Below are 25,264 nucleotides of genomic sequence, written 5' to 3'. Positions count from 1 at the left end.
TCCAAGGCTGTAAATCTTTATGGAAGCAGGCTGCTGCATCTTTCTCCTGTGGAGTGGTTGGTGGCTGAGGACTTAACCACTGTGCCACCAGGGCTCCTGGCTCCTGGCCCGGGGAGAGAGGGCAGGTAAATTGTTACAGAGAACTTTATTGGGACAACTGGTGAAATTTGAGTAAAATCTGTAGATTATTGATTCAATCAATGTTAGTTCCCTGATTTTGGTAATTGTACTGTGGCCATATAAATGAATTTCCTTATTCTTAGGAAATTCACACTGAAGTACTTAGAGGTAAAGGGGATCATGTCTGCAATATACTCTCAAATGGTTCAGAAAATATATATATACATACTTATATAGATAAAGAATGACAGAGAAAGCAAATGTGGCATAACGTGAACAATTAGAGAATCTGAGCGATTCAAGGGGAAGGAAATTAGACTCTACCTCTTGATGAAGGGAGCCCTGGTGGTGCAGTGCTTAAGAGCTTGGCTGTTAACCAAAAGCTCAGCAGTTCGAATCCAGCAGGCACTCCTTGCAAACTCTATGGGGCAGTTCTACTCGGTCCTATAGGGTCACTATGAGTCAGAATTGACTCAACGGCAACGAGTTTGGTTTGGTTTTGGTATGCTGATGGCACCCACCTTTACGTCTCCAGCCCAACCCCTCTCCTGAATGCCAGACTCACGAATCCAAGAAACTTCCAGCACGGGCAGAAGATCAGGCTGGGACGGGGACGCATGGGCAGAGAAGTTGGGGCCAGGGCCGGGAAGGGGGTTTCAGACTTCTGGTCTCCAGAATCATGAGAGAATAAATTTATCTGGTTTTAAGCCACCACGTTTGTGGTGATTTGTTACAGCAGCCACGTGAAATCAATACAGGGACGTCACCAGCATCGAGTCACACGGCTGGGAAATTGTGGCAGCTCCTCTGTCCCCATCCATGAGGAGGTTGGCACAGAAGCTCTGAGCCTCCCCCAGACCCGGCACCTTCCTTACCCACCTCCAGCCCCAGCTTACCGGCAGGTACCGGCCGTCATGGGCGCAGCCGCAGTCTTGGGTAGGAATGCAAACTCCGTGGGAGAGCAGGAAGTGGTCATCACACTCACAGCCCTCAAAGCAGCGGGTGGTGCAGCCTGTAAGGCCCGAGAGAGCGGCACAGGAGCCCTGGCAGGAGCGCGTGCAGATGGAATAGTGGCTGTGGGCGGGACACTGGAGAGCTGCAAAGAGAAGAGGCAGGGTAGGTCATGCCTCCATGTGGCACTGAATAATTAACAGGGTCTACTGCGCACTCAGAGCCCCGGTGGCGTAGCGGTGAAGAGCTCAGCTGTTGGCAGTCTGAATCTACCAGCCGCTCCTTGGAAACTACTCTGTCCTGTAGGGTTACTATGAGTTGGAATCGACTCTGTGGCAATGGGTACTGCACACTCAGCCCTGGGTAATGCTGTGCTGGGGATGACGTGATGAAGACAGCCCTAAGCCCTGCCCTTGTGGAGTTCCTATCCAGCAGGACAGACAGTGACAGCCCAAAGGGGGCTGGGCTGTGATAGAGGATACCTCCAGGGTGAGGCCCTGAGCTCTGGCTGGGTGATCAGCAGGTAGTGTGGCTGCTCCAAGATGGGGACCAGGGAGGGAGACAAGGAGGATCAGGCTTGAGGTGAATTGCTGACGTCAGTTGAGAACACAGCAGGTGCAAGGGCCCCTAAGGGACCCCAGGGAAAGGCGTCCAGTAGGCCACTGGACCCCTAAGGCTGGCAGTCAGGAGATAGGTCAGGGCTGGAGACAGACAGTGGCCACTGCCGGCACTGACAGGCTGTGGGTTGATGATGGCTGGGCATAGGTCCTGCCCTGAATATCTCAGGGGAGGAGGCTCTGCCCGGGGGTCTGCGTGAGCCTCAGACTCAGGCTTTATTGGGTGAGCTTCTGGCCTGCCTACCCTCCCTCCATGTCACCACAGTCTAGGATAAAGCCCTCTGAAAGAGCTGAATTTAAGGGTTGAGGAGAGTGGGCCCCTGAAAGGAGTCTGAGAAGGGTCAGCCAGAGAGGCAGGAGGGAAACCAGCAGAGTGGGAATGGGATGAGCAAGCCGAGAAGCAATTCAATCAGGAGGGCCTGCTCTGGAGACGGAGACAGAAGGAACTGGTCAGCATGATCTCACGGGACATCTACCTCAACTGGCATAACATAGTTTATAAAGAACACCTTCTACATGCTACTTTGGTGAGTAGTGTCTGGGGTCTTAAAAACTTGTGAGCAGCCAACTAAGATACTCCAATGGTTTTACTCAGTCTGGAGCAAGGGAGAAGAAAGAAAACTAAAGACATGGGAAAGACCGGTCCAGTGGAGGGATGGATCACAACTACCACGGCCTCTACCAGACTGAGTCCGGCACAACTAGATGGTGCTCAGCTACCCAGGGACCACAACAGAGGGTCCCGGACAGAGCTGGAGAAAAATGTCGAACAAAATCCTAACTCACACACACACACACAAAAAAGACCGGACTTGCTGGTCTGAAAGAGACTGGCGAAACCCCAAGAGTATGGCCCTCGGACACCCTTATAGCTCAGTAATGAAGTCACTCTAGAGGTAGAAATAAAGAAAAAAGGAGGAGGAGGAGAGGTCAGGGGACGCCCAGAGCCGGGCCTGCGGACACTCACGGCAGAAGCTGTCCGTCCTCCAGGGCTCCAGGGCCACGCCGGCCGCCTGGCAGGCAGCGGTGTAGGCTGCCAGGCTGCGGCAGAGGACTGCGCTGTCTCCCTTTTGGGCGCACATGTCGTACACGCACTGGCGGAAGTACTCGGAGGGGCTCACCACCGCGTGGCAGGTCTGGAAGGCGCCCTGGGGGTCCTGCAGCCGCCCGCAGGCCTGGCTGCTCTCATAGGGCGCCGTCTCCTCCGCGCGGCACACGGGACACCCGGAGGCCCCACAGCCCTCGTTGCAGCCTGCGGAGGAGCTGGGCGCCCTCCAGGAGGCTCCGAAGTCCTCCACGCTGGGGGCCGCGTTGCCGTTGGGCAGGACAAAGTCGTCGCTCCAGTTGCCATTGAAGTTCCCACAGAGGCCACAGAGCCGGCCGCGGAAGGGGTTCGGGATGGATATGAGGATGTGGGCCTCGTCATTAAAAAGCAGCCGCAGCCCCTTGGCCGTCTGCAGAACCAGGTTCCGGCCCTCGGCGGTCACCCGCACAGGGCCCACAGCCACGGGCAGGGTCACGGTCTCCCCATCCACAGAAATCTGAGTGGAAGGGTCAGGTGAGTCAGGGGCTCGCAGATCCACAGGTGGGGCTGCCCCTTCATGTCCCCAGGGCGGAGCTCTGTCCTTTCAGATGCCCCCACATGGGGCCATGTTACCCGGGGTAGGACTATGTCCCGTTCACGCAGGGCAGGCAGGGTTATTTCACTCTCAGCCACCCCCCTCCCTTCTGCAGGGCAGGGCCATGTCCCCCTGAGACCCCCAGGATGGGTGGGGCTGTGTTCCTTTCAGGCCCCCAGGATGAGGCTATGTTCCCCTTAGACATCCAGGATAGGGCCGTGTCCCGCTCATACCCCCAGCATGAGGCTGTGTCCCTCTCAGACCCCCAGGATGGGGCTGGGTCCCCCCACAGGCCGCCAGGATGGGGCTGTGTCCCCTCAGACCCCCAGAGTGGGGTTGTGTCTCCCTCAGACCCTCAGGATGGGGCTGTGTTCCCTCATATACCCAGGGTGGGGCTGTATCCCCCTTAGACCACCCCAGGGTGGGGCTGTGTCCCCCTTAGACCACCTCAGGTTGGGGCTGTGTCGCCCTCAGGCCCCCAGGGCAGGGTCATATCCACTCACCTGCAGCCCTCGAGCCAGGCTGACAACGTGGCTATCTACAGTGACCAGCAGGCGTTGGGGGTCTCCGTCCGCACCCTTCTCGAGCACAATGGAAAAGTCCTCGTCCTCAGGCTGCGGGTGGCAGACTTTGGCCAAGACATAGGAGCAGGAACCAGGTAGGTCATAGACACGCCCGTCAAGGGTGATGTAATGGATGCCCCTGTTTGACAGACATCGGCCACAGCCTGTAGGGTGACAGGCCTGGACGCCGTTCTCTAGCCGGCACTCCTCATAGGGCCTGCATGCTGAGCCCTCCTGGCAGCTGACCACGCCACCTGGCTCACACTCACAGCGCCGTTCACACTCCGGGCCTGGGTAGAAGGACTCGCCCAGCTGGTAGTAGTGGCCTTCATGGAGGCAGCCACACTGGCCCACAGGTACACAGGTGTCGCCGCTGAGCACAAAGCCAGCATCGCAGACGCAACCCTCGCGGCAGGCCGGCTCGCAGCCCTCGGGCGCCGACAGGCTCGGGCAGCTTACCGGGCAGGAGTTACCACAGAGCTCGTAGTGGCTGTGGGCAGGGCACTGGACGGCTGTGGGGACAGAGAGGAATGAGCCAGGCAGGGTGAGGGGTGGGAGGAAACTCAGGGTGGGAGAATTCGCCTGGGCGAGTCTGTGTGTCAGGCTGGGTGGCACAAACAGTTAAGTGCTGGACTACTAGCTGAAATGTTGGTGGTTTGAACCCACCCAGAGGTGCCTTGGAAGACAGGCCAGGCAATCTGCTTCCAAAAGGTCACAGCCTTGAAAACCCTATGGAGCAAGCTCCAGTCTACACACATGGGGTCACCATGGGTCAGAATTGACTCAAAGAGCAACTAACAACAACAATCTCACTCGCTGTATGTCATGAGTGAATTTGTCCAAGGATCTGACCGGGGTATCTGATCAAGTACATCTGAGTGGGGGATTCAGTATGGGAATCTGTGGGGAGGTGGGTACATAATGAGATCTTGCTAACCAGGCTGTGTTAATCTGAGCAAATATATTTCTAAAGATTAAGTGAATCTGACTGTGTGGATTTGACCACGTATATTTGACTGGGATACTGCAGAATTAGAACCAACTCTGAGTATCCCAGGGCAGTTGTACCACTAGGGTTGGTGTCACCCCCATGCTAATTACTACAACATCGTAGCTAAAACGCCAGAAAATCTGACAAAATTGGTGATTATAAAAACACCGGCAGCAACAGAAACAAGAGTGTGTGCTCGTAGCGCATGCAGACGAAGCCATGTGACCCCAAGCGCCACTGTAACTAGGTAATAATGCCAGCTCTGGCTGGAGCACGTTAGTAGGTTCCAAAAGTAAATTAGCATAGAGTTTTAGCCTTGTAGGTATACATGGTAGCTGGCCTTAGAAAAATGTTTTTGTTGTTCTAACTAACCAGAGGGATATTTTAATAAAAATAACAAATTTCTGCTGAAACACTCCATGAAAACTTTATAGACAATCATTCTGGTGTCATCCCCTCTGACAGTGTCACCCGGTTCAGCCTGCACTCCCAGCACCCCCCTAGTGACGCCACTGTCCCAGAGTGTGAACCTGACTGGGGACGTCTGACCAGATGTATCTCGGAATATGAATATGCCCGAGTGTACCTGGTACACATCTGTTGGAGTTTGCCTGCCATGGTTTGTGTCAGTGTGTGCCTCAGACCACGTATCTCTGACTGGGTGAAGCTGACAGGACACATTTGACCAAGGATATCTGAACGAGGGGGATTACCAGGACTATCTGACTATGGAGATCTGACTTTGGGGCTCTGGTAGGGCAATGGTTAAATGATATGGCCACTCACCAAGAGGTCGGCAGTTTGAACCCTCCAGCCGCTCACTGGAAACCCTATGGGGCAGTCCTAGTCTGTCCTCTAGGGTCAATATGGGTCAGAATCGACTTGACAGCAAATTTTTTTTTCTTTTTTTATATTTCTCTATACTGGGTACTGGGTTTTATGGGAGCCCTGGTGGTGCAGTGGTTAAGAGCTACAGCTGCTAACCGAAAGGTATTAACATAACCAAATGTCACTGAAGGCATTGGACCAATTCTGTCTAACCAGGTGCATTTTGGTGACAGTCACACTGGCTATACCTGAGCAGGTGTGTCCCACTGTAAATCTGACCCAGTGTCTCTAACCATCAGTGTCCCCATCTGAGGTCCCTGACCTTGTACATTTCAGTGTGTGAAACAGTCTAGGGGCATGTGACCAGATACAACTCTCTAGGACTGACTAGGGACACTCCTTCACGGGCATACCCCGCTGTGTAACTTTACAGGGTCATTCACCCAGTCTATGGACACGGATATCTGAGCACCAAGGGTTTCTGACCAGGCGTATCTAACTCTCTGCCACTGGCGCACCTGACCCGGAGGATTTCAGGGTGTAGTTGGGAAGGAGTCTCTCTGACTGAGATACCTGGTTCAGGGGAGGTAGGGTGGACCCGTGAGGGGAGTGGGGACGCCCCTCCTGTGTGGCCCATTCATGGGTCAGTACTCACGGCAGAAGTCCGGCCGCCTCCACTCCTCCAGCTGAGCCCCAGCGGCCTGGCAGGCTGCCACGTAGGTGGCCAAGGCAGGGCAGAGGCCTCCGGGGTGGCCCTGAGCCTGGCAGGCGTCCAGAAGGCAGCCCTGGAAGTACGGCTCGGGGGGCAGGAGTTTGTGGCAGGGCGCCAGCGGGCCGTCGGCAGCCGTGATCACGCCACAGGCGTCCGGGCCGCCGAAGGGCGCCTGCTGCTCCGGGGTGCACGGTGTCGGGCACGGCCCGGGCACGCACTCCCCGCAGCCCGCGGCACCGCCCACCTGCCATCCTGCAGGGTCCCCTTTCACTGCCTGCAGGTCGTCCTCAGGGTCCCGGTTGTAGTTGCCGCACAGGCCACAGAGGGCGCCCGCGTACGCCACCGGCACGTGCAGGCGCACCAAGCTGTTTCCGTCGAAAGCCAGGGAGAGCCCGTTGGCAGCGGTCACCACTACGTCGGCGCCGCTCACGTACACGCGTAGGAGCGAGTCCAGCTGGAAGGGCAGCGCCACACGCTTGCCGTCCACCTGCGGGCGCAGACGGGAGCAGGGTGACCGGCGGGGTCCTGGGATCGAATCCCGGCTCCAACACCTACTAGCAGAGGGACCTCCCCTCTTGTAATAGTAAGAATAATTTTGGAGATAGTAATAATCACTACAATATAACTAAAATAAATATCATAAGCTCTTAAATTCTCAGCTGACCCTCCCATCTGTGGTCATTTACAGTGTCTGCCCTAGTAGTTAATAATGACAATGCCAAGTATGGTAAAAAAAAAAAAGTGGTTACATAACTGAATGGTTTCTCCCTCACAGACCCAATACCGGACATTTACAGATACAGTGTCACTGGTTTCTCCCACTGTCCTCTGAAGCAGGTACTTTTCTTAGATACATTTTACAGAAGAATAAACTAAGGCTCAGAGAGGGGGAAGCCACCACTCCAAGCCACTGAGCTCCAAAACTTGTGCTCTGAACCCATCCAGCATGCCCCTCCTGAAGAAGTGAAAGGTGCTTGAGGGGATGGCAGCCCCAGGGCAGGCCTGCAGCCCTCCTCACCTGCAGCTGCCGGGGCCACTGGGCACTGAGGGTCAGGCTGTGGTTGTAGATGTGCAGGGTGACACTGCGGGTGTAGCTGACAGCCTGGCTGCCCCGGTGCTCATTGACTACGGTGACGGTGAAGTTCTCAGTCCCCTTGGGCGGTGCCTGGCAGGGCGCGCTCAGCAAGTACTCGCAGGTTCCCTGAAAGTCGTATCGCTTCCCATCCAGGGTGATATAGTGGGGATCGCCCCAAGCCTGGCACTCAGCTGTGCTGACGGGCTGGCAGTCATGCCGGCCTGAGGGCAGGAGGGTACACTGTTCACCCAGCCCACAGCTGGCAGGTGTGCAGACCACAGAGCCACCGCCAGGCCCACAGCGGCACCACTGGGAGCAGGTGCCATCAGCCCAAAACTCGCTGCCTGCTTCGTGGTAGGTGCTGTTGGCCCAGCAGCCGCAGCCTCCATCCAGGGGGACACAGTGGTCAACACTCAACACATAGCCCTCGTCACACTGGCAGCCCTCAGTGCAGGGGCCCGAACATGGGTCTGAGGTCTTGAGGGGTGCGGGAGATGGGCAGCTGGCTGGGCAGGGTGGGCCACAGAGCTCGTAGTGGCTGTTGTCAGGGCAGGGGATGTCTGTGGGCAGAAGGAGCAAGAGAGACAGAAGGTTGTCAGGGGGCAGGGTCTGAGCACAGACAGACAGACAGACACACTCAGGGGGCTGAGGGTGGGGCAGAAAGAGAACTGGACCCAGAGACACTGAGAGAGACAAAGACTCAGAAAAAGAAGTAGAGTGGGGACCTGGGCCAGACCAAAGCCTGGACCAGAGTATGCAGAGAGAGAGATAGACAAAGAGGGAGAGACAGAGAGAGGGAGAGAAGTCAAACACAGAGAGATCAAGACAGACAGAGCAAGAGACACGGACAGAGAGAGAGAGAGACGAGAGGAAGACAGAGACATAGACCCAGAGAGAGACAGAGAAAGAGGGAGAGAGACAGAGCAAGACAGGATAAAAGAGATAAACAGAGACCCAGGTGGAGAAGAAGAATCAAAGGGAGACACAGAGAGAAGCACCAGGAGACAGGAGAGAGACACAGAGAGACAGACACAGGGAGAGGGGAAGCTAAGAAACCAACAGACCCAGAGGCTCCAGAGTGAAACCAGGCTTCCCCGCCCCCACCCCCTGCACACTCCCCCAGCACTCACTGCAACCGGCCTGCTCTCGCCAGTCCTTGATGGTGATCCTGGCGGCCTGGCAGGCTGTGGCATAGGCGGCCAGTGCCTGGCAAAGTATGTCATGGGCCCCACCGCCCAGGCAGACGTCCAGGACGCAGCCCTTGAAAAAGCTATCAGGTGACACGTGGGCATGGCAGGTGGCGAAGGGGCCCCCTGTGCCAGGGGCCAGGGGTCCACAGAAGTTGGGGCCCCCGTACTCCTCCAGCCGGTCCTCGGGACACGTTGGGCAGGACCCTCGACATTCGTCCCAACACAGTGGGTCCCAGCCTGGGGCTCGCCAGCTGCCGCCCCAGACAGGGATGGAGGGAGCCAGTGTGCCATTGGGGTAGGCTTGGTCGTTGCTGGGGTTGCCGTCCATGTTCCCACAGAGCCCACACACCGCGCTGTAATAGCTGCTGGGCAGCGTCACCTCCACCCGCCAGTCCCAGTCATAAGTGACCCGCAGCCCGAAGTCTGCCGTCAGCACCGCCTTCGATGCACCATGGGTCACTGCCAGCCGCCCGCCAGCCACCAAGACAGGCAATGCTGTCAGCACACCGTTCACCTGGGGAGAAAGGGAGGCCAACAAGTGTCACTCCAGGGAGGAGGCCCCATCTCTGGTCCCCTGCAACCTCACCCTTCCTGCTGGGGCAGCAGCTGCCAAGGCCTTCCTCATGACTGATGGCTGTGTAGTCATTTGACAAACATGGGTGTCAGCTCTGGTCCAGGCCCTGTTCTGGGGACTGAAACCTCATTCTACTTCCTTTCCTGGGTCTCTCTCTCTCTGCCTCTTTTTATCTGCATCCAGCTCTCTTTCTGCCCCCGACCCCACCCCCCTGAGCTTGTCTGTCTGTCCTTCTTTGCATTCTCTTTCTGGCTGTCTCTCTCTTTCTAGGTCTTTCCCAAGGTCTCTCTCTTTACCCAGATTCATCTCTGTTTCTGGGTCTTTCTCTCCCTACATCTTTCACATGCTCTTTTTCTCTTGTGCTTTCTCTCACTCTCTCGTGCTCTCTCTGAATCTCCCTCTCTCTAGGTCTCTCTCATATCTGGGTCCAGCTCTCTTTCTGGGTCTCACTGCATAGCTTCATCTCTCTCTCTCTGTCTCTTTGACTCACTGTCTCTGCCTCTCTCCTCACTGCTTTTTCTGAGTATCTCCAAGTCTCTGCATGTCCGTTCCACTCACTCAGCATTGTTGACTGAGTGCTGACCCTGTTCCATACCTTATTCTGTCCTTCTGAGCTGCCATCAGCCTGCACCTTCATTTCCTGGGCAGAAAGGGTGGTCCCCCCTCTCCCCCTTCATCTCCCTGAGACCGTCTCTTCATACAGGTCTCTGGGCTTCTCATTTGTCCCTTCACTCACTGGGTGCTTACCTGGGCCAGACCCTGAACTGAGCACTTTGCATGCGCTACCTTGCTGTGGGATGTCGCCTGCTACAATCCCCATTTCACAGATGAGGAAAGCAATCACACAACTCATAAGAAGGAGATCCTGGATTCAAATCCAGGTCTCTCTAAAGAAGCAAGTTTTGAAGTCCTCCTTTAAAGCCCTTAGTACAGGACTCGCTCAATTCAATTCCCAACGGAAGGGTGATGTTTTTGCTGTAATTATTGTCGTTACAGTCACCCTTCTGTCCCAGGCCTAGGTGAAGGCAGAGAGCCTTGAGCCTGCAGGACCCGGGTGTGGGGCTCAGGGAGCCATCCTGCTGGACCTACCCGCACTTTGCCGATCTCGCCTTTGTGGATGGAGATGTTCACGCCAAGGGCAGTCACGGTGACGAGCCTCACATAGGACACAGCGGGGTTGCCCCGGTTTTCATTCTTTGTGATGACACTGAAGGGTGTCAGGCCCTTGGCATCGACCCCCGGGCAGTCAGTTGCTGCCAGCACATAGCTGCAGGTGCCCTGGAAGTCGAAGTTCCGGCCGTCGAAGGAGTGGTAGTGTGGGTCGCCCCACAGCCAGCATGTGACTTCATAGTTGGGCACGCACACGCCCTGGCCACCCTTCTCCTGGCACGTCTCCTGTGGCCGACACGTCACGCCATGGCATGGGTCTGGGGGCAGAGGGGACAGAATCTTGAGGAACTGCCCAGCTTAAGGCCAGCTGATCTCCGCACCTGCCCAAGTCTGTGCCAGGAACCCTGGCTCTGAGGGTCACCACAGACAACACCTGGGTTCCAGGGTCCTCATATCTGAGATCCAGGACCTACATTTTGCCGTGCCCGAGACTCAGGCCCCGGGGTTCCCCCACATCTGACACCAGGGCTGTGTGGACTGTGTCCAAGATCCAGGCATCACAGGTCCCTGCAACTGAGACCCAAGCCCCAGAGTCCCCTCGCTTGTGATCCCAACCCAGGAAACTAGATCTGAGACCAAGAGATACAAGAGCTTGATCATGTTTGAGACCCTGACTCTCAGGTCTCTGTATCTAAGTCTCATGGCTTGAGGACCCTCTGGATAAGACTCCATCCCCAAGTGGCTGCATCTGAGACAGAGGCTGTGGGGTCTCATTTCTGAGACTCTGCCCCAAGGACTTCTGTGTCTAAAACCCTTTCCCTAGCATCATTGCACCCCATGTCCTGCAATTCCCGTGTCTATGACCCCAGCCTTAAAACTCTCTCCTCTTTCCCTCTGTGTCAATTATCAATTTATTACCTCTCAGCTAGCTCCAAATTACCCCAAGGTGTTAACCTTTGTCAGGAGAGGGCGCTGGAGGGTCACTCCAGGAGGAAAGGGCTCCTGCTTCCAGTGTGACCTTCTCTCTTGCTCTTGCTGTGTGAGGGGGCCAGCAGCCCTGGCTTCCCAGCAAGTCACTCAAGTGCCCAGGAGGCTGTTTCCCAACAAGCTTCAGCAGCACCCCCTTGGGTGCTAGCTCCAACCCCAAAATCCAAACCTGCTGTCATCGAGTCAATTCTGACTCATAGAAACCCCGTGTGTTACAGAGTAGAATTGCTCCATAGGGTTTTCTTGATTGGAACCTTTATGGAAGCAGATTGCCAGGCCTTCCTTCTGCAGTGCCGATGGTGGGTTTGAACTGCCAACTTTTAGGTTAGTAGTTCAGCTCCAGCCTGCACAAACTTCTCTGCCATTCCGTGAGCTACAGCCACACCCTTTCCAGTGGGGTCTGAATCTCTGCCTCAGGGTAGGGGTCCCTCTTCCAAAATGGTCCCTTCCCTTGGTACTCTGCTTTAGCCCTTGAGATAGGGACTGACCTCTGTATCTGCTACTCTTGTACTCATTTGCATTCTCTTTACCCCTCAGTTGTAGATCCGCTATTAAAAACCCACTGCCATCGAGTTGATTCCGACTCATAGCGACCCCACAGGACAGAGTAGAACTGCCCCATAGAGTTTCAAAGGACCGCCTGGCGGATTCGAACTGCCGACCTCTTCGTTAGCAGCCGTAGCACTTAACCACTATGCCACCAGGGTTTCCAGATCCCCTATTACGAGTAAATAATACTTTATATTCAGCTTTCCCTATTCAAATTACAGAGTCCCTGGGTGGACACCCTGGTGGCACAATGGCTGCTAACCAAAAGGTCAGCAGTTCAAATCCACCAGGTGCTCCTTGGAAACTCTCTGGGGCAGTTCTACTCTGTCTTATAGGGTCGCTAGGGGTCAGAATTGACTCAGTGGCGATGGGTTTAGTTTCTGGTTTTGGGTGGTGCAGGTGGTTAACACACTCAGCTGTGAACAGAAAGGCTGGAGGTTCAAGGCTACCCGGAGGCTCCTCGTAAAAGAGGATTAGTGACGTACTTCCAAAAACAAAACAAAAAAAGCTCAGCCCTTGAAACCTTATGGAGCACAGTTCTACTCTGAAATACATGAGCTCAGCACGAGTCAGAGTCAACTTGACAGCAACCAGTATTCACCGTGTTCACTGTGTGGTTTCCGTCTCCTCACTGGACCCTGACTGCAGACATCCCCATCCCTGGAAGTCCCTTTCATCTTGCCCATGGGCCCCGAGGGTCTCAGTCCCCCTGCCTCTCAGTTCTAGAAGTCCCATTACCTTGGCCCTGGGGGGCTCTCTGCCCTTCACCCTCAGAAACCAGCCCCAGGAGGTGATTCTGTGTCCCAACTTAGTCTTGGGGGGGGCGGTCCCATGTCTGTATCCCTAGAAATCTCTGATCCTCAGCTTGAGGGGCTCCCTGTCTCCCAGGTCCCAGCCTTGGTGGAATCTCTGCCCTCTGTCCTGGAAATCTCCCCAAGAACTCAGAACTTTGTGCTTTCTTTCCCTGTCCCCAGGGCCCCCAGTCTACCCTGTCCCTTGGCGTTGGTGTCTGAAGCTCTGAGCCTAATCCCACACACCAGTGCTCAGCAAACTATGGTGGGGTGGCTGCCTGGTTTTTTTTTTTATAGTCTGCATTGGTCCACCAGAATACGGACCTGATGAAGGTAGGGAATGCATCTTAAAAAAGATTATTGACTTTCAGGACAGACATCTTTGTGGATCCCCAAATATGTTAATTCCTCTATTCATTTTTTTTTTTGTGTAAAGTTTTATTGGAACACAGCCATGCTGGTTCAGTTACATTTTGGTGATGGCTGCTTTCATGCTACAAAGGCAAAGCTGAGTAGTTGTGACAGAGACCGTACGGCCTCCAAGTCTTGAATGTTTACTGTGAGGCCCTTTACTGGAAAAGCCTGCCTATCACTGCCTCACACTGAGGGTCTCTGATATCTGCCCCAGGAAACCTAGCTCCAAGGGTCCCCGCGGCCAAGATTCCACCCTAAGGGTCGCCGCCTCCCCAACTAGAGGTTCTCTGCCTCTGGGTCTCCAGGTCCAAGACCTCAGCCTTTGTCCTCTGTGAAGATCACAGCACCCCTCAGCTCCAGAGTCCCTGTCCTCCATCCCCAGCCGCACCAACCTAGCACAGCACCTTTGTTGACGCATCTCAGGACACCTTCCTCGGGCTGGCACACCGCCGGGGGCTCACAGGTGTGGTTCTGGCACACCAGACCTTCATCCGGGTGGCAAACGCACTGCTGCTGGCAGTTGTTAATGAGTACCGTCCGATTTGGCTGTGGGGACAGAGAGCATGGCCATCAGGGATGCCACGGCCATCAGGGTGCCAGCCGTCACAGAGGCTCACAGCCCGGCAAGGGACAGACTTTAGACAACTACACATGCGGGTGAATGGAAAAGGACTGACTGTGAGAGAGCAAGAGAGAAAAGCAAAGGGAGTCAGAGGCAGGGATAACTGAGAGGCATAATCGCATCTTGGTGGTCAGCGGTGGCCTGAGGAAGTGACATTTTTGCCCAGACCTGTGATATGAGACCCAAACTTGACCTGCGGAACCAGGGGAGAGGTTCAAGCTACAGGGTCCATGGTCATATTTGGAAAGGTCTTTCCCACTGCCATGTGGAGGGTAGACCAGAGAGAGCAAAACTAGGGGCTGAGAGGGATCCAGGTGGGACAGGACATGCTGGAGCTGGGAGCGGGGGGAGCAGTATGAGAACAGAAGAAGGGGTGGGTGGGAGAGACCTTTGTGGGGCTGAGAGAATAGGGAATAGGCCAAGGGGCCAAGGGGTAGAGGGGAGGGGTGTAGGGCTCCTACATCGTAGTAGACACCGTTGTGGTAGCAGCCACAGTCCTGGATGGGTACACAAGCTTGGCCGTCAGAGAGGAAGCCGGGGTCACACTGGCAGCCCTCGGCACACAGATCTGGGCACTGTGAAGGGGCACTGAGGGCTGAGCAGCTGAGGGAGCAGGTGTCCGCGCAGATCTCGTAGTGGCTGTGAGGGGGGCACACCATTGCTGTGGAAAAGGGGTGCCAGTCAGAGCCCCAGAGGGAAGGGGCTGCAGGGTCTAGGGTCTGCCCCTTCTGTGCCTAACCCTCTCCTTCTCTCTGTCTCTCAGTCTCCCATTTATCTGCCCCTCAGGTTCCCCCTTTCCTGAGCCTCAGTCTCTCCCTCTATCTGCCCCTGTCTCCCCTCCCTCTGCTCCTCAGTCTCCCCTCTCTCTGCCCCTCAGTCTCCCCCTCATTCTGCCCCTCAGTATCCCCCTCTCTCTGCCCCTCAGTCTCCCCCCTCTCTGCCCCCAGTCTCCCCGCCACCCTTCAGTCTCCACCCTTTCTGCCCCTCAGTCTCCCCATCCTCTGCCCTTTAGTCTCCCCGCCTCTGCCCCTCAGTCTCCCCCTCTCTGCCCTTCAGTCTCCCCTCTCTCTGCCCCTCGGCCTTCTCCTCTCTCTGCCCCTCAGTCTCCCCTTCCTCTCGGCCCCTCAGTCTCCCCTCTCTCTGCCCCTCTGTCTCCCCTCCTCTCTGCCCCTCAGCCTCCCCCTTTCTGCCCCTCGGTCTCCCCCTCTCTCTGCCCCTCGGTCTCCCCTCTCTTTGCCCTTCGGTCTCCCCTCTCTCTGCCCCTCAGTCTCCCCTCTTTCTGCCCTTCGGTCTCCCCTCTCTCTGCCCCTCAGTCTCCCCTCTCTCTGCCTTTCGGTCTCCCCTCTCTCTGCCCCTCGGTCTCCCCCTCTCTCTGCCCATCAGTCTCCCCTCTCTCTGCCCCTCAGTTTCCCCCTCTCTCTGCCCCTCAGTCTCCCGTCTCTCTGCCCCTCAGCCTCCTCTCTCTCTGCCCCTCGGTCTCCCCCTCCTCTCTGCCCCTTGGTCTCCCCCTTCTCTGCCCTTCAGTCTCCTCTCTCTCTGCCCCTCAGTCTTCCCCCTTCTCTGCCCTTCAGTCTCCTCTCTCTCTCCCCTCCGTCTCCCCCTCCTCTCTGCCCCTCAGTCTCCCCCCTCTCTGTCCCTCGGCCTCCCCTGTCTCTGCCCATCAGTCTCCCCCTCCTCTCTGCCCCTCGGCCTCCCCTCTCTCTGCCCTTCAGTCTCCTCTCTCTCTGCCCTTCGGTCTCCCCCTCCTCTCTGCCCCTCAGTCTCCCCCTCCTCTCTGCCCCTCCGTCTCTCCCGCCTCTCTGCCCCTTGGTCTCCCCCTCCTCTCTGCCCCTCAGTCTCCCCCTTCTCTGCCCCTCAGCCTCCTCTCTCTCTGCCCCTCGGTCTCCCCCTCCTCTCTGCCCCTTGGTCTCCCCCTCCTCTCTGCCCCTCAGTCTCCCCCTTCTCTGCCCTTCAGTCTCCTCTCTCTCTGCCCCTCAGTCTCCCCCTCCTCTCTGCCCCTCAGTCTCCCCCTCTCTCTGCCCCTCGGCCTCCCCTGTCTCTGCCCCTCAGTCTCCCCCTCCTCTCTGCCCCTCAGCCTCCCCTCTCTCTGCCCTTCAGTCTCCTCTCTCTCTGCCCTTCGGTCTCCCCCTCCTCTCTGCCCCTCGGTCTCCTCCTCATCTCTGCCCCTCAGTCTCCCCCTTCTCTGCCCCTCAGTCTCCTCTCTCTCTGCCCCTCGGCCTCCCCTGTCTCTGCCCCTCGGTCTCCCCCCACTCTCTGCCCCTCGGTCTCCCCCTCCTCTCTGCCCCTCAGTCTCCCCCTCCTCTCTGCCCCTCAGTCTCCCCCTTCTCTGCCCCTCAGTCTCCTCTCTCTCTGCCCCTCGGTCTCCCCTGTCTCTGCCCCTCGGTCTCCCCCTCCTCTCTGCCCCTCAGTCTCCCCCTTCTCTGCCCCTCAGTCTCCTCTCTCTCTGCCCCTCGGTCTCCCCTGTCTCTGCCCCTCGGTCTCCCCCTCCTCTCTGCCCCTCAGTCTCCCCCTTCTCTGCCCCTCAGTCTCCTCTCTCTCTGCCCCTCGGTCTCCCCTGTCTCTGCCCCTCGGTCTCCCCCTTCTCTGCCCCTCAGCCTCCTCTCTCTCTGCCCCTCGGTCTCCCCTGTCTCTGCCCCTCGGTCTCCCCCTCCTCTCTGCCCCTTGGTCTCCCCCTCCTCTCTGCCCCTCAGTCTCCCCCTTCTCTGCCCTTCAGTCTCCTCTCTCTCTGCCCCTCAGTCTCCCCCTCCTCTCTGCCCCTCAGTCTCCCCCTCTCTCTGCCCCTCGGCCTCCCCTGTCTCTGCCCCTCAGTCTCCCCCTCCTCTCTGCCCCTCAGCCTCCCCTCTCTCTGCCCTTCAGTCTCCTCTCTCTCTGCCCTTCGGTCTCCCCCTCCTCTCTGCCCCTCAGTCTCCTCCTCATCTCTGCCCCTCAGTCTCCCCCTTCTCTGCCCCTCAGTCTCCTCTCTCTCTGCCCCTCGGCCTCCCCTGTCTCTGCCCCTCGGTCTCCCCCCACTCTCTGCCCCTCGGTCTCCCCCTCCTCTCTGCCCCTCAGTCTCCCCCTCCTCTCTGCCCCTCAGTCTCCCCCTTCTCTGCCCCTCAGTCTCCTCTCTCTCTGCCCCTCGGTCTCCCCTGTCTCTGCCCCTCGGTCTCCCCCTCCTCTCTGCCCCTCAGTCTCCCCCTTCTCTGCCCCTCAGTCTCCTCTCTCTCTGCCCCTCAGTCTCCCCCTTCTCTGCCCCTCGGTCTCCCCCTTCTCTGCCCCTCAGTCTCCTCTCTCTCTGCCCCTCAGTCTCCTCTCTCTCTGCCCCTCAGTCTCCTCTCTCTCTGCCCCTCGGTCTCCCCCTCCTCTCTGCCACTCAGTCTCCCCCTTCTCTGCCCTTCTGTCTCCCCTCTCTCTGCCCCTCGGTCTCCCCCTCCTCTCTGCCCCTCAGTCTCCCCCTCCTCTCTGCCCCTCAGTCTCCCCCTTCTCTGCCCCTCAGTCTCCTCTCTCTCTGCCCCTCGGTCTCCCCTGTCTCTGCCCCTCGGTCTCCCCCTCCTCTCTGCCCCTCAGTCTCCCCCTTCTCTGCCCCTCAGTCCCCCCCTTCTCTGCCCCTCGGTCTCCCCCTTCTCTGCCCCTCGGTCTCCCCCTTCTCTGCCCCTCGGTCTCCCCCTTCTCTGCCCCTCAGTCTCCTCTCTCTCTGCCCCTCAGTCTCCTCTCTCTCTGCCCCTCGGTCTCCTCTCTCTCTGCCCCTCGGTCTCCCCCTTCTCTGCCCCTCAGTCTCCTCTCTCTCTGCCCCTCAGTCTCCTCTCTCTCTGCCCCTCAGTCTCCTCTCTCTCTGCCCCTCGGTCTCCCCCTTCTCTGCCCCTCAGTCTCCTCTCTCTCTGCCCCTCGGTCTCCCCCTTCTCTGCCCCTCAGTCTCCTCTCTCTCTGCCCCTCAGTCTCCTCTCTCTCTGCCCCTCAGTCTCCTCTCTCTCTGCCCCTCGGTCTCCCCCTTCTCTGCCCCTCAGTCTCCTCTCTCTCTGCCCCTCGGTCTCCCCCTTCTCTGCCCCTCAGTCTCCTCTCTCTCTGCCCCTCAGTCTCCTCTCTCTCTGCCCCTCAGTCTCCTCTCTCTCTGCCCCTCGGTCTCCCCCTTCTCTGCCCCTCAGTCTCCTCTCTCTCTGCCCCTCAGTCTCCTCTCTCTCTGCCCCTCGGTCTCCTCTCTCTCTGCCCCTCGGTCTCCTCTCTCTCTGCCCCTCGGTCTCCTCTCTCTCTGCCCCTCGGTCTCCCCCTTCTCTGCCCCTCAGTCTCCTCTCTCTCTGCCCCTCGGTCTCCCCCTTCTCTGCCCCTCAGTCTCCTCTCTCTCTGCCCCTCGGTTTCCTCTCTCTCTGCCCCTCGGTCTCCCCCTTCTCTGCCCCTCGGTCTCCCCCTTCCCTGCCCCTCGGCCTCCCCCAGCCCCCGCCCTTGGTTTCCAGTTCCCCGCCCCTCGGCCTCCCCCAGCCCCCACCCTTGGTCTCCAGTTCCCCGCCCCTCACTCACGACAGAAGGTCTCGGTCCTCCAGGGCTGGACGTGGCCTCCCGCAGCCTGGCAGGCGCTCACGTAGGCTTGGATGTTGCTGCAGAGGATGCTGTCGTTCCCGCCGCCCAGGCAGAGGTCAAAGACGCACTCCTCCAGGGGGCCCTGGGGCTCCAGCAGCCGGTGGCAGGCGGCCAGCGGCCCCTTGGGGCTGGCGAGGAACCCGCAGAGCTGCTCCTGCTGGTACTTCTTCTGCAGCTCGGGGGCGCACTCCTCGGTGGGGCCGCAGTCCCCGCCTGGCTGGCAGGGGGGCAGGCACGGGGAGCCGGGCGCCAGCTCCTCCCAGGAGTTGCCGAACTCTTTGGGGTTGCCCGCCTGCGAGCCGTCGGGCTTCTGGAAGTCATCCTTGGGGTCCCCGTTGTAGTTCCCGCACAGGCCACACAGCTGCTGGTGGTAGTTGCCTGGGATGGTGACCCGCACGTAGTACTGGAGGTCATAGGCCACACGCAGGCCGAAGTCAGTCTCAATCACCGCGTCCGAGCCGTGCTTGTAGACTCGGACCCGGCGCTCGGCCAGCTCCACGGGCAGCTTCATGTCCACGCCATCCACCTGGGAGGTGGGAGAGGCCACGCTTCAGAGGAGGCAGATCCTCATTTAAGCCCCTGCCTGACACTGAGGGTCTGTGTAGCCTCACCTCTCTGGGCCTCAGTTTCCCTATGTATAAAATGGGTATAATAACAAGGTCTCAAAGGAATAACAACTTTCCCAGCAATCCTTTGTCCACAGTCGAATGCGGTGGTTTACAATGCAACAACTGACCCTGGAGCCACCTGCCTGGGTTCAAACGCAGCTCTGCCCTCTCTACCTCTGAGACCTTGGGTGGGTCACCTGCCACTCTGTGGTTCTTTTCCCTGATCTGTCTAGTGGAGATAATGGGTTGTTGTCAGGATGAAATATTTGTAGAGCATTGAGAAAACTGCCTGGTACAGAAGGACACCTTTAGGCACATTCGCTATTATCAGATTAGCTCCGGAGGGAAGTTTATTTATTTATTATTATTATCGTTATTATTAAACAGGCCTTAAGGATTTTTGGAGCCCTGGTGGCACACTGATTAAGAGCTACAGCTACTAACCAAAAGGTCAGCAGTTTGAATCCACCAGCTGCTCCTTGGAAACCTTATGGGACCGTCCTATTCTGTCCTATAGGGTTGCTATGAGTCAGAATCAACTCGACAGCAGTGGGTTTGTATTTTTGGTTTTGGGAAGGGTTTTTCCTTTGAGTGTCCAGGGGTGGAAAGTCTGGCTGAATTCCCAGGGAAATGAACTTCAAACCCATGAGTCAGGAATAACAGTTTCAGTTGGAGCCTTTGAAATCTACCCCTAATTAACATGCTGACTGTTGTTGCTGTGAGTCGCTGTGAGTCTGCTCCGACTCGTGGCGACCCCGTGTGTCCAGAGTAGAACTGCTCCATGGGGTTTTCGAGACTGTGACTTCAGAAGCAGATCACCAAACCTGCCTCCCAGCGAGCTTCTGGATGGGTGTGAACAGCCAACCTTTTCAGTTAGTAGTCAAGCACTTAGCCATATGCACCGCCCCGGGACTCCCACACGTGTGCTGGGCCTTCCTTATCCCAGACACGATTAGGACTGGATTTTTTTCAGAGGTGTGAAGACTCAGGGGAGAAGGCAGGAGAAAGCCACGCTCCTGGCTGAGTCTCCTAAAAACACACAGTCAGTAGCCATCACTCCCAAGCAGAGCAGGGTCATGGTTAAAGACAAGTGACTTCACCTCTGGGCCTCAGTTTCCTCATCTGATAACTGGGAATAATAATTGTTTCCATCTCAGAGGGAAGCTGGGGGACTCATTGGGGTGCAAATAACAAGAATATGGACAACTAATGCTTATTTAGGGTTTACTATGTGCCCTGGGGAAACCCTGGTGGTGCAGTGGCTAGAGCTACAGCTGCTAACCAAAAGGTCGGCAGTTCGAATCCACCAGGCGCTCCTTGGAAACCCTATGGGGCAGTTCTACTTTGTCCTACAGGGTTGCTATGAATCGGAATCGACTCAATGGCAATTTTGTTTGTTTGTTTTTTGTCTTTTTAATACCTTCCAGGTGCCATTCTAGAAGCTTGGTATATATTCAGGAATATATTAAGTCATTTAATGTCTGTTCCGTGCATAGTGAGCACTTGGTAAAGTCAGTTGCTTATCAGCACTCCCATGGTCAGTATTGCCACTAGGACAATGGCTACATCCCTGCATTTTACTGGGATCCGCTGGGCAGTCCCTCCAACCTGTTGCCATTGAGTCGACTCCGACTCACAGCGACCCTAACGTTGCCCCTCTAGTGTAACGAAAATGCCTGGTTGTTTCCATACAAGGAGCCCTGGTGGCGCAGTACTTAAGAGCTCAGGCTGCTAACCCAAAGGTCAGCAGTTCGAATCTACCAGCTGCTCCTTGAAAATCCTATGGGGCAGCTCTACTCTTTCCTACAAGGTCATAATGAGTTGGAATCAACTTGACAGCAAATGGGGTTTTTTGGTTCCACATAAAGTCAGAAAAGCACAGCTGAACAGCACAGGGTCAGGCGTGGCGCTCCTTGGCAGGCTGTTCTGGGTTCAAGTCCTGCCTTTGCAGGGGCATTTGGTCCTGTGATGGGACCTCCCTGTCTAAACAATAAAGGAAATCATGGGAGCTCCAGCTACTGCTATGAGGAACAGATGACCCTGTGGACATGAAGTGCTCAGCAGCCAACAGGGTCTGAGGTCAGCCATAAAAACTAGCTGCTGCTGCTGCTGTTATTACTGTTGCTAAGGGGGTGACGGGACCAGCTGGGGCTGGCAGCACCCACACACTGTTTGCTCCCTGTTCTTGGACCTTTCCTGCCCCTGGACTTGCCCAACCCCTGACTGTACCATGCGCTGCCACTGGCTGGGAGACCAGGGCGCAGGCAGAGGCAGGGACCCAGGTGGTAAAGAGGGTGGAGCTGCACAAGCGCAGAGGACGTGGTCGACAGACCGAGGGGGAGAGAGAAGGGGAGACCAAGGGGCAGAGAGGGGAAACTGAAGGGCAGAGAGAGGGGGAGACCGAGGGGCAGAGAGGGGGGAGACCGAGGGGTAGAGGGGGGGAGACCGAGGGGCAGAGAGGGGGAGACAGGGGAGCAGAGGGGCAGAGAGAGGGGAGGATCAAGGGGCAGCGAAGGGGGAGGCTGAGGGCAGAGAGAGGTAAGACCAAGGGGCAGAGAGAGGGGGAGACCAAGGGGCAGAGAAAGGGGGAGACTGAGGGCCAGAGAGGGGAAACTGAAGGGCAGAGAGACAGGGAGACTGAGGGGCAGCGAAGGGGTAGACTGAGGGCAGAGAAAGGGAAGGCCGAGGGGGAGAGAGAGAAGGAAGACTGCGGGGCAGAGAAAGTGGGGAGACCGAGGGGCAGAGAAAGTGGGGAGACCGAGGGGCAGAGAGAGGGGAAACTGAAGGGCAGAGAGAAGGGAGACCAAGGGGCAGAATGAGGGGGAGACTGAGGGGCAGAGAGAGGAGAGACCGAAAGGCAGAGAGAGGGGAGACCTAGGGGCAGAGAGAAAAGAAAGCCCGAGGGGCAGAGAGAGGGGAGACTGAGCCACTTGGGGGCAGGCCCAGGCCCTGAGGCCTTTTCCCTCCTTGGCTCCCCACTCCGGCCAGGGTCTGCCCGGCACCCCCTCTCCTGGAAGATCCCTTGCCTCCCACACTCTGAGCTCTGTGCCCTCTGCCCCCAGGGGCACTGCTGCCCACACCCCACCACAGCACCCTCCGTCCCAGGACCTCTCCCCCGGCTCTCTGCCCTGCTCTCACCTTGGCCTTCCACTGATTCTGCTCCAGCCGCACGGTCAAGTTAGCCACCTGGACAGTGACTGCCTTGGTCACGCTGACTTTCCCATTGCCCCAGGCCACATTTTCCTGCAGGACAGTAAACTGGCCCAGGCCAGGCCGGGCCCCACAGGTCTGAGCCAGCACGTACACACAAGTGCCCATGAAGTCGAAGCGGCGGCCGTCGAAGGTGGTGTAGTGGGGGTCTCCTGATGCCTGGCAGGTGGCTGAGCCCACAGCCACACAGCCCAGGATGCCACCAGACGGCTTGCAGGCCTCATGTGGGCCACAGGAGGAGGGCTCACATGACACCAGGCCGCCCTCCTGGCACTGGCAGAGGGACTCGCAGCCCGGGCCAGGGTAGAAGGTCTGGCCTGGTGGGTAGTAGGCGCCCTGGTGCACGCAACCACAGGAGGCCAGGGGCACGCAGGACTCGCCACTGAGCACGAAGCCCTCGTCACACACGCAGCTCTCGACGCAGTCCGAGCCACAGCCCCTGGGCACCGGGATGTCTCCGCAGGATAGTGGGCAACCCTGGGAACAGGCCTCGTAGTGGCTGTTGGGTGGGCAGCTGGGTGCTGCAGGGAGAAGGGCCATCAGATCTGACAAAGAGTCCCTGCTCCCCTCCCCGAGTTCCAGTCCCTCCAGCCTACATGACAGGCGGTTTCCTCAAACCACACAACAGAACTCTAAACGTGAACCCAGTCAAGGCTCCATCTACACTGTCTAATACGGTAGCAGCAAGCCACTTACTGCTATTTAAATGAATTTAAATTAAATAAAAGTGAGATTCAGTTTCTTAGCTAAACTAGTCACATTTCAAGTGCCCAGTAGCCACATGTGACTAGTGGCTACGTGTGATGGTTAATTTTATGTGTCAGCTTAGCTAGGCTATGGTTCTCAGTTGTTGGCCAAACACTAGACTAGTTGCTGCCATGAAGTTACATGTGATGAAATCGGTTGGTCTTGAGAAGATGACCTTCTGTGATGTTACGTGACATGATGTAATGTGATGTGACGGCCTTTCATAAAGTAAACTAAATGTAATCAACCAATCAGTTGAGGCCATATCAGTGTAAGGTGGAGCCTAAACCTAATCACTTCTGAGTTATAAAAAGACTAAAATACACACACACACACACACACACGCATACACGCACGCACACACGCGCACACACACGCACACACACACACGAAAACAGACACCACGTGGAGACTGTCTACAAGCCACGGAACACCAAAGAAGGCCCAGGAACCAAGGAGAGCTCAGGGCTACCAACAGGAAGGAATGACACAGTTGAGACCCTGATTTGGATAAATTCAGGAGGTAGCCTGCCTGGGCACAAACCACACACCTCAGGCAAATTACTTAACACTTCTGTGGCTCAGTTTCCTCGTCTTGTAATAGGGCGGAGGAACGATCCTGCATCACAGGGTGGTTGCGAGGATTAAATGAGAACCAAAAAGCCCTTAGAACAGAGTCTGCCATGTAGGGGGTGAGCCACACAAGTGCTGGCTGTAACTGTCTGTGTTCCTCTTAACATGACCGGCCTGCGAACGCACCTGTGGTGGAGCTGCTCTTCTTTTCCACCACTGTGGCTTACACAGCGCGCTTCTCCCACTTTACAGAAGAGAAAGGCGCCCCCACCCATCCTGAATCTCAACGGGGTGTGCTGCCCTGGGGTGTGAAAACGTCCAGGGACATAAACAGACCATTTCAAATATTGGGGTGGGTGTGGAGACAATGAATGATGAATCATCGTGCATCAGAGCATAACTGTGCTCCACAGGGTTGTCGAAGGCTGATTTTTTGGGAGCAGATTGCCAGTCCTTTCTTCTGAGGTACCTCTGGGTGGACTAGAACCTCCAGCCTTTCAGTTCGCAGTGGAGCACGTTTACTATTTGCACCACCAGGGACTCAAAATGGACACTTTCTAATATTGGTACGGGGTAGAGAAAAGGAATGACTAATTGCTGTTGTTGTCGGGTGCTACTGGGTCAGTCTCTAACTCATGTTCGTAGCAACCCCACGTGACAGAGTAGAACTGCCTCATGGGGTTTTCTAGGCTTCAATCTTTATGGGAGCAGATCTTTCTCCAGTAGAGCCGCTGGGAGGGTTCGAGCCACCAACCTTTCGGTTAGCAGCCAAGGGCTTAACTGTTGCACCATCAGGGGTAATCCTTATGGGTTCTAATTCTTTGCTCCCACCAAAACCCAAACGGGCCATAACAGAATCTGCTGCTGCTCACAGATCATGAAAACAAGTTTTATGGTGTTTCGCTCTGCTACTGTCTTCCCCGCAACTCAGGGTTTAAAGGATGGAGTGACGTTATTCTACCAAAACACCCTCCATTCCACTCACTTACTAACATCATAGCTGTGAAAACTAAAAATACGATTAGACTTGACACCGAACCCGGTCTCATCCTGACAACGTACACGGCCTATTGGAGCCTCACCCATCTCACTAAGAGATGACTTTCCAGTACATTTTACTTTTTGGGTTTAATGTTTTTATCAATTGTGTACTAATGATACTTGCAATAAGAACTCACCCCACACATTTCTTTCTTTATTTTAAACACATAGAGAATTATGGTCTCAGGAATTTCCACAAAAATTCATAAACCCTTTTCACATGAGCCTCGATGACGCAGTGGTTAAGAGCTCAGCTGCTAACCACCAGGCTGACAGTTTAAATCCACCAGGTGCTCCTTGGAAACCCTATGGGGCAGTTCTACTCTGTCCTATAGGGTCACTGTGAGTTGGAATGGACTCAACTGGCAACAAATTGGGTTTTGGTATTCACACGTGTGTATGTTTGTGGCAGAGGGCTGTGACAAACTGTCAATGGCCAGTCCTTGACTCTGGGCGTGGCCACGCTCTAGCTGCGGCTGAGGGAACTAACGCAAATGTGATGCAAGCCCGTTCTGTTTTCTCCACTATCACACCCCTGGTGCCTAGGACAGTGCCAGCAATCCAGCAGGTGCTCAGTAAACATTTATTGAATGAATGAATAGAAGTTAAAGGAGAAAAAGGAATGATGTGAGGTTTCGTGTATTTATCACGCATCTTTAGGCCTGTTAGCACTGGTGCGTACTACTGTGTAGTGTGTATCCATTGGGTATGTTAACCAGAGTGGCTTACGACAACTAACAACTTTATTTTAAGATGTCACCATTTTGTTGATCATCGTGGAAACTAGATGATGGATGAGTGAGGGTTCATGATCCCACTCTCCG

The 25,264-nt window shown here is 56.4% G+C and overlaps 1 protein-coding gene across 2 annotated transcripts in view; it reads right to left on the bottom strand.

Annotated features, from left to right (window-relative positions):
- The window catches only part of FCGBP (Fc gamma binding protein), a 47,346-nt gene that overhangs the window by 6,959 nt on the left and 15,123 nt on the right, over nt 1–25,264 (bottom strand). Inside the window, exons 7-17 of one of the 2 annotated variants that reach the window (XM_049901632.1) lie at nt 22,008–22,600; nt 18,202–18,787; nt 14,175–14,374; nt 13,484–13,637; nt 10,330–10,667; nt 8,607–9,180; nt 7,420–8,036; nt 6,345–6,888; nt 3,811–4,382; nt 2,656–3,229; nt 1,017–1,216 (exon numbers count right to left, since the gene is read on the bottom strand). In XM_049901632.1, coding sequence (XP_049757589.1) covers nt 1,017–1,216; nt 2,656–3,229; nt 3,811–4,382; nt 6,345–6,888; nt 7,420–8,036; nt 8,607–9,180; nt 10,330–10,667; nt 13,484–13,637; nt 14,175–14,374; nt 18,202–18,787; nt 22,008–22,600 — 4,952 coding nt within the window. The remainder of the gene's footprint in view (nt 1–1,016; nt 1,217–2,655; nt 3,230–3,810; nt 4,383–6,344; nt 6,889–7,419; nt 8,037–8,606; nt 9,181–10,329; nt 10,668–13,483; nt 13,638–14,174; nt 14,375–18,201; nt 18,788–22,007; nt 22,601–25,264) is intronic. The other variant, XM_049901633.1, reaches the window with a different exon arrangement.

This window comes from Elephas maximus, chromosome 11 (assembly GCF_024166365.1).
Source record: "Elephas maximus indicus isolate mEleMax1 chromosome 11, mEleMax1 primary haplotype, whole genome shotgun sequence".
Lineage (NCBI taxonomy): Eukaryota > Metazoa > Chordata > Mammalia > Proboscidea > Elephantidae > Elephas > Elephas maximus.
The sequence above is the reverse complement of the archived record's forward strand: the minus strand, read 5'-3'. Positions and strand labels throughout refer to the sequence as shown.